The 9,014-nt window shown below is 34.9% G+C and overlaps 1 protein-coding gene across 3 annotated transcripts in view; it reads left to right on the forward strand.

Annotated features, from left to right (window-relative positions):
* LOC106459652 (MFS-type transporter SLC18B1-like) overlaps positions 1–8,978 on the forward strand; it is an 84,278-nt gene extending 75,300 nt beyond the window's left edge. For 2 of the 3 annotated variants that reach the window (XM_013919289.2, XM_013919290.2), the window contains exons 12-14: positions 928–1,002; positions 3,063–3,156; positions 8,387–8,978. In XM_013919289.2, the coding sequence (XP_013774743.1) occupies positions 928–1,002; positions 3,063–3,156; positions 8,387–8,548 (331 nt within the window). In that variant the 3' untranslated portion in view covers positions 8,549–8,978. Of the gene's footprint in view, positions 1–927; positions 1,003–3,062; positions 3,157–8,386 lie in introns of those variants that run through there. The other variant, XR_002610611.1, reaches the window with a different exon arrangement.
* The last annotated feature ends 36 nt before the right edge of the window (positions 8,979–9,014 follow it).

Here is a 9,014-nt window from a genome sequence, read left to right on the forward strand (position 1 = left end):
ACCACGGGTATCGAAACCCGGATTCTAGCGTTGTAAGTCCACAGACATACCGCTGTGTCACTGGGGGGCAAGACAAGAATAGTACAAGATTTGACAGTTGATGCTGTTGACTAGCTGATAAACAGTAAGATTATTTTTATTCAAAAACCGAGTATTAAAATTAAAGATTATCTAACGAACGTTTATTCTGACAACTTTAACAACGGAAGCATCGACAAATATCATTGCGATAGCACTAATATGGGCGAAATGGAACGCAACGTAAATATTAGAATCAAAGAACATGATACCCAGTCACACACGTTTACGAACACAAATCGACACCCAATCAACTTTAGAATATTACGTAAAGAGAACAATATTAATAGAAGAAAAATAAAAGAAGCGTAAAATTATTCGTGAAATAAAACCTAACTAAAATTAAAACATAGATGTCACCCTATATGTTTTCTAAATTGGAACAAAATGCTCGCGCAACTTTTTAATATTTCGTGTAATAGACGACGGTTTACCTGATGATGACCACACGAGTGATCGAAATGTTGTTTTAAATTCCAAAAAATAAAAAAATCCATTCAAAAGCTGTATCTCTGGACTTTTTAATTAACTCTCAGATCAAATTTGGTGAATTATTGGAGAAATAAAATTAGATTGTTCAAAACGTAGTTGGTTAAAAGTAATTAAATCTAAAAGAAAAAATCTTGCTGAAGTTCTTAAGAACAACTATAACTTTAATTAGATCTTATTTTAGTGCCTTCCTAGTTATTTAATTTACATTTTATAGATAGATAAAACTATCTCATAATCGTTTTCATAAAAAGTGTTGATATTCAAATATTTAAGCTTTGTTCAAAGGTGATTTATATCGCTGGAGGTGAAGCTTTACAGAGTTTTTTTAAAATATCAGCACTTGTCTATTACATGCAGAAAACGTGGCTTTCCTGACGATATGTCAACACATGGTCTTGTATCAGCGTTGTGTACCATCTGTATGTCCATAGGGTGAGTAGGAAACTCATTGTTTCATACAGTATATAAACTAGATGTATTACTGTAGGGTTCTCGAAAATGTTGTTTGAAGAGTAAATAAATCCAAAGTTAAGAGTAACAAATATTTTTTTATTTCTTGCTTTTGAAATTCGTATGTCATGCTGTGTTGTAACCTACAGAGTGTATAATTCTTCTCGTGATTCATGGCATGCGCACGTTTTACTGACGTCACTACAACACAAATTGTAACGTTAAGCGTCCCTTAAGTGACATCATTTTAGTGTCTACTTACTGACTGACAGACAGTACACTACTGTATATTGGTGTGAATGGTTAAAACAGGTGACCCCCTCTTTCGGGGAAATAACGAGAGTCCGAATATAATGTCGAATCATTATTGATACATTTTTCATTATTGCGTTTTACTGTAAAGAATTACTGCGAGCCATTGTTTATGTCTTTTTTTATGTGTAAATTTACTTCTGTAGAAGACTAGCTTTATTTTTCGGTTCGCAGATTCCCGAAACCGGTCTCATTTAGCGAATCACAGAATAGATTAGGTCTCTCGTTTGTTTCTCACAATTTTGATGATGAAAATCAGCTTTTGTTTTCGTTTCTGTAAAAAAATGTTTGTTTTTATCAAAAAAAGGTTTTAGTTTTGGTAGATCTAGAAAGTATGCCAGACACACTAGTAAAGTCTTCCGTTTCAGAGATTTTAAATTTTAATATGGAAGAAGTACGTTTCAGAATTAAGTTTTATAAAATTAAGTATAACCTTTTTTTCAACCTCACAATAATCATTTCACAAAGTATCTCTGGTTTGACTAATTAATGGGGCGTTTGATTGCATTGAGTTACCACAAACATGTATTTAATTACCCAAAGCAGAGTTTTCCTGGGGAATTAAAATTAGATGGGTGTTCGAATTTTCAGGGGGGTGAGGGCAGAGGGGTTAGATCTTGAGGGCGAAGATGGAAAATCCCTGACATAAAGTAAAGAGCCAGCATAGAAAGAACCTGAATAAAATTAGTATATACGATTTTGTAACTGGTTTCTAGTTCGATATTCTGACATAAAACATCAACTAATTCTTAGCACGTTGTTTATTCACTGTTGGAGCTCACTAGTAACACTTATGCTTTTGAGAACCTTACCAAGTGACACTCAAGACTTCCCTGAGGTCAAAATTAATCGGCAATTAGTATTTAATAATGACTAAGTAGGAGTTAATATTTAATTGATTGTTTAGGCTACTAACAATAACATCGAGGGAAAATACATTAAGTTCAGTTATAAAGATAAGTAAAGTATATAATTACACATTAAGCACATTACACATTGCATACCTAAATAACTGTGTATTAGTAGTTAAAACACCGCCAGTGCTTAATAATCTCTGTTTTACAATGTATTTGTAGGTCTATAATCAAGTTGCAGTGTTTAAGTGTTAGCATAGGCGGCAGAACATATTTGAATTGTGGGGGGGGGGAGCACTGATTATTGGGGGCACCTTATTAGCTATGTTAACAGCGACCGTGTGTATGCTAGTGTTACATGCTGGAGTAATAACAACTTAAGAACATATATGTATATGCTAGTGTTACATGCTGGAGTAATAACAACGTAAAAACATATATGTATATGCTAGTGTTACATGCTGGAGTAATAACAACGTAAGAACATATATGCTAGTGTTACATGCTGGAGTAATAACAACGTAAGAACATATATGCTAGTGTTACATGCTGGATTAATAACAACTTAAGAACATATATGCTAGTGTTACATGCTGGAGTAATAACAACGTAAGAACATATATGCTAGTGTTACACGTTGCAGCATTACCAATACAGTAACGCATTGCAACCATCTCTTGCTTTATTTTTCACGTAGTTTGTATATTTTATAACGAGTGTTTGAACTTGAATGCCATTATTATAGACTATAGTGGTCACAGAATTATCAGACGTTAAGTAAACACGCACAAAAAATGTGTTTAAGAAATTATCGTTTTTCTTTCTTTAAGAAAGATCTTGCTGTTTTCAAGTAAAAACTATTTGTTTGTCGTGCAGAGCTTTCATTGGGCCAACCATCGGTGGATACCTTTTGGAGCATTTAGGCTATCGTCAATCCACGTTCATCCTTTTGATTATGGAAGTTTCTTTGGTAAGGAATAAGAACATAAAAAACACACTCTAAGTAACTTAAATATATACGTTGCATTTGAAAGTGTGTGAAAATAGAATAAACAACTTAGTAATGTTAAACAGTAGCATGCCACATCTTTGTGTTATACGTTATTTTGTTATAAGGTTTAGAAAATATATGTTGCAATTTTGTAACACAATTATTTGTTATTATTATTGCTACGTACACGTACAAGCTTAGCTGATAGGTGTCGCTATTCGTATATTTAAGTTATTGCTGTAAAAACTCTATTTGTTGTCGAACATAAAGCCGCATAATGGGCTTTGTGTGGAGGAATCGAACCCTGAATTTTATCATTAAAAGCTCTCAAACCTACCATTTTGGAACGAAAGTCCAGTTGAAAATGTTTATAGGAATTTGTAAACGTTGTGCTGTTCAGGTTAGTCGGTGTTGGAGAAAATGTAAAAGTCTTAGTAAAACAGAAATCAAAACAGCTACCTTTGAATTTAAAATGAATATTAATAATTGGCAAATTTTAAAATGGAATTAATGGCTGATTCTCCTTTTTCGTTCGGATATTTTCAAATCTTAGATTTAACTATGTGTGTGAACTACTTCTATTCCCTTTGAACACTTAAACGTAGTCGAGAAGACTGACTTACTATAATGAACGTAACGTGTATATATGTATCTACGTATATGGCCGAAATACTAAATACAATGTGGCGCCATCTATTGAATGGCACTACAAACAAAAATCCATAACAAATTTCACACTTTGGGTATTCAAGATTCAGACAGAAAAATAACTACGGTATGTACAACAACTATTTCTTTATCACAGAACACAATTTCAAATAAAGTACTCTCCTCACAACAAGAACACGACTTTCACTAGGACTGTACGTGAGGGTTTGATTATATCTTTGTTGTTGTAATTTGTAAATATAGCACTAAAAAATGGAGTTTTTTAAAAATGTAAACTTAAAAAACTTTTGATATATAAAAACATTACAGTTTATATCAGCACAATCCGAACACGCAGTACTTCCCCGAAACATCCTTTTTTTTAAAGAAAATGTTCACTTTTCCATTTTTTTTTTCAATGAGGTCTGGATACAACGATTAGTAATTACTAGTACAAACTGCCGCCCGTAGGGTGTCGTTTCTGCTAGTTTCTCACAAATTTTAGATTCGAAACACTTATATAATTCATTTAATTTGATATACATATATATTTCACCATGCATACTTTCTGTCTTTCGTCTGTCACCTTCTGTTCTAGGTATCGGTATTTAGGTCTTTTAGACCTGGGAGGGCCAGGTTCAAAGATCTCTTCCGCCCTCCTGCACTTGATTAATATATGTTCAATATTTATTTAATTACTTCAAGAGAGCCATAGTTTAGCTAGTCCACGTTTTCACTCTGACCCCTTTCGGGGCCATGTTCATGTATGTAATTATATTAATATTGATGTGTTAATACACTTTCACGAAATTCGATTGTGTTAAAGTTCACACTACACGAACAGTTCCAGTTATATTGTTCACATTTTTTAATAATTTCAAATTTCGGCAAGAATATTCACACCTAAAAACCCTTTTTTAATGCTTTCACAGGAAATTAAAATTATTGATGGTATTATAGTGTATATATATATTTATACAACAGTATAAATCTGTTACGGAATATCTACTAAATGGTAAAACACCGACGCATACATCGTATACGTATGGAAGTAGTGATTACTAAATGGTAAAACACCGACGCATACATCGTATACGTATGGAAGTAGTGATTACTAAATGGTAAAACACCGACGCATACATCGTATACGTATGGAAGTAGTGATTACTAAATGGTAAAACACCGACGCATACATCGTATACGTATGGGAGTGGTGATTACTAAATGGTAAAACACCGACGCATACATCGTATACGTATGGAAGTAGTGATTACTAAATGGTAAAACACCGACGCATACATCGTATACGTATGGAAGTAGTGATTACTAAATGGTAAAACACCGACGCATACATCGTATACGTACGGGAGTAATTAAATACTGGACTTGTGTTTATTGTTGTAAAATTTAAAGTAGGGCAATATGTCGACAGCGATCACACTTGCCGATATGGTGTGTCTTCAGTCTCACCTCCCATAAAAATAAACCCTACAAAACAGAAAAATGTAATTATAAAAAAGCAAACTGGGACAAATACTACTACCAAAATACATTATCCTTAATGCAACGGAGCAGACGGAAACTGATGCATACTGTCAAACAATTACAGAGTGCCTTACCAAAACAGCTGAAGAAACAATATCAACACACAAACACTTAGCAATAAATCAAACATGGCAACCACACACACAATTACTAGATATGATCAGAAAACGACGTCAACTCAGAAGACAATACAAACAAAACGGAGACCCAACAATTAAGACAGGCCCGGCATGGCCAGGTGGTTAGGGCGTTCGACTCGCATTCCGAGGGTCGCGTGTTCGAATCCTCGTCACACCAAACATGCTCGCCCTTTTAGCCGTGGGGGCGTTATAATGTGACGGTCAATCCTACTTTTCGTTGGTAAAAGAGTAGCCCAAGAGTTGGCGGTGGGTGGTGATGACTAGCTGCCTTCCCTCTAGTCTTACACTGCTAAATTAGGGACGGCTAGCGCAGATAGCCCTCGTGTAGCTTTGCGCGAAATTCAAAAACAAACAAACAATTAAGACAAATAAATGTTATAAGAAATAAAATAAAACCAGAAGTAAAACGTTTAAAACAAGAACAATGGGACAACTTTCTGCTCACAACTAAATGACAAAACTGAATTGAATCGACTATTACCGTGGTCGATACTGAATCTGACTCAGAATTTCCTGCGAAACTGCGCTAGGGCTATCTGCGCTAGCCGTTATTGATAAACTTTGTGTCCACCGGCAGATCTTCTCCGCGGTACGGTGTCTGCCACAGGTACGCGGAGAGCCTCGGCATCAACCCTCGCTCACCCGCCCCGTCGATGTCGGGTCCGTGGAATAGTCGACACCACTCTTTTACTAACGAATAGTGGTATTGAGCGTAACATTATAACGCCCGCAAGGCTGAAAGGGGCGAGCACGTTCGATGTGACGGTGATTCGAACCCACAATTTGCGAGTCGAGCGCCCTAACCACCAGGCCGTGCCATCGATATTGAACCTAATTTACAGCTAAATCACGTGTTTAAAATATAGCATGTCGAGTACGAATCGAGGGCCCAGAGTTCGAAACATAACACTGTTGAATACACCTCCCCCAATTTTCAGCTGTGGGAGTATTAAAACAGTGGAAACCAATCCTGCTATTCGGTTTAAAAAGCTGCTGGCTGACTTTTCCTCTGGTCAGCAGTTCAAAATTAGTAATAACTACGCACTAAAAGTGTCTACGAGTTTCCATTCTTTACTTGGAAGAGGTGAAACTTCACAAAATTGTACTACTGAACTCTAGAAAATACTACACTTCACCTGTTATAAATTTATTCCCCCCCCCCCCCTCCCCGTAAGCTTTCTTTAGTTCAATAAGTTATGTCATCTTTCATTCACAAACATACAAATTTTAGGCCAATAAACTACAAAGTTTGAAAGCTAAAATGCTAAGCCATAAAACCAGTATCAATAATTCTGCAAAGTGTAACATCGTAAGGGAGTTTTTTAAACCAATAAGATGGAGCTCGTGGGCACGAAGAAATTTGAGGCTTTTTGAGAGGGAACTGCAGTTACATCTTCTGGCAAGCAGGAGTTGTGAAGGAACTGTAGATACTGTATATTTGATCTCTAATAGGGAACTGCAGTTACATTATCTGGCAAGCAGGAGTTTTGAAGGAACTGTAGATACTGTATATTTGATCTCTAATAGGGAACTGCAGTTACATCTTCTGGCAAGCAGGAGTTTTGAAGGAACTGTAGATACTGTATATTTGATCTCTAATAGGGAACTGCAGTTACATCTTCTGGCAAGCAGGAGTTGTGAAGGAACTGTAGATACTATATATTTGATCTCTAATAGTATTTATTTCTTATATACAAATTTCTTAATTTTTTTTTTGAGTTCTAATTTTGGAACACGTTAAATCCGGTTGAGGTCGTGTCCAAAATTCAGTCTTATTGAGCTTGACCGGGCAATGAATTTATCTATTTTATTGGTGGGTTGTTGCATTGATCTTAAGTTTGGAGAAAACCTTGATATCTTCGCATTTTGACGCCCTTGTTGTTTTTTTTGTTGGCCAGCTACAGCGAGGGTGTATATTGTGAACGCACTTTTAGTGGTCTTAATTAGAGATTCGTTCCATTTTTCGAGGAAGGCACTTCGTTTCCAGATCTTTCAGAACTTTCTAAGAAAGTCCAGTCTTGTATCGCTGATCGTGTACATTTTAACTCTATATTAGTTTCATGTTCATGCTTTTAATATCGTCTTCTCAACCTGGAAGATATTGTAATACCAACTGGACAGTGTTTCTCTACCATAAAAATATTAAGTACACGATATGCATAGGCCTACGAGGCGGGTTTGGGGGCAGCCCACCCAACCACCCTAGCTTGCAATACATACAGCCATTCGGACAAAATTAGAAGCAGAAAATATGGTGATTCGGGCAATTTTTACCTCATTCGGACAAAAACTGGTAAAAGTTTCTTACTCATAACCTCATTCGGGCAAAAACTGGTAAAAGTTTCTTACTCATAACCTCATTCGGGCAAAAATTGTACAGCCATCCTCTGAAAAATCCCACGTAAAGTTCGTAATACAGAAATAGTGAACTATCAGAACGTAATATACTAAACTCTGTTAGAATTATCATGATTAATTATGTAACCTATGCAGTGCATTGATAATATCAAATAATTGCAATATTCTGCCTGTGATTAACAAGGTTCTACACGTATATCAGTAATATCACTGTTGCTAGTCGGGACGTTTTTTTAATGTGTTTTTATGTTACTTATCACGTGTATTTTAGTATTCTAGTTATGATATTCCTTATCTCTCCTATTAATTTTTTTTATCTGTATTACACATGTTTAAATTGTTTATAACCGAAGTTCTGAATGAGTTTTTTTTTCATATAGTTTAAATTTATGTGGATTTTTGTTTTTTACTATGGTGTAAACTCTGTATCTTGAATTACATGAAAATGTTTACATGCGCATGTAATCAAACGTAACATATTCAGTTTATTGTATTTATATAATATTTATGTTATATAGATGATTCTTCTCACACTTTACATGATATGGAGAAAAGTGAAGCTTTTGAAAGAAAATCCTGAAAAAAGATCCCCAGCCAATTCTTCTGAAGCCACACCATTGTTAAGTAACTCCAAATGTACCACTTTTACGCAAACTCCAGAGTTATACACATGTTTTTAGTGTATATTTTCTTACAAAAGTTATATTGTTTTTAAAACTATACTTAATAGATAATATGTTTATAACGTTGGAAAAGCTGGATCAAAGTTTTTGTCTAGCTATTTTTGAAATTACATTAATTAATTGCAATGTTTAATTTACGTTGATGTGAACATTGCCTTTGTTAGAAATTTTGAAAAATTAAGCAGTTCTCGGCACTGCTTACTATGAGTATTTTTAATGGTAATTATTTATAGTGAGACATTCTGGACTTCATTTTCTCTGGGCCTTTCGAGCTACACGAGTATGTATGGTGTTTTGAGTTGACTTCCTTAACTCAATAAAAACTGGTGAACAAAAAGATAGATTGAGCTACATATGTATTTTAGTAAAGTACTACATGTTTCGTTAACTATACACCTGGAAAAAAGTTAAGCACCCCCAAATATTTTTCAGGATTGCTTATTGAAAATAAGGTTTAATTTTC

Source organism: Limulus polyphemus, unplaced genomic scaffold (genome assembly GCF_000517525.1).
Source record: "Limulus polyphemus unplaced genomic scaffold, Limulus_polyphemus-2.1.2 Scaffold643, whole genome shotgun sequence".
Taxonomy (NCBI): Eukaryota; Metazoa; Arthropoda; class Merostomata; order Xiphosura; family Limulidae; genus Limulus; species Limulus polyphemus.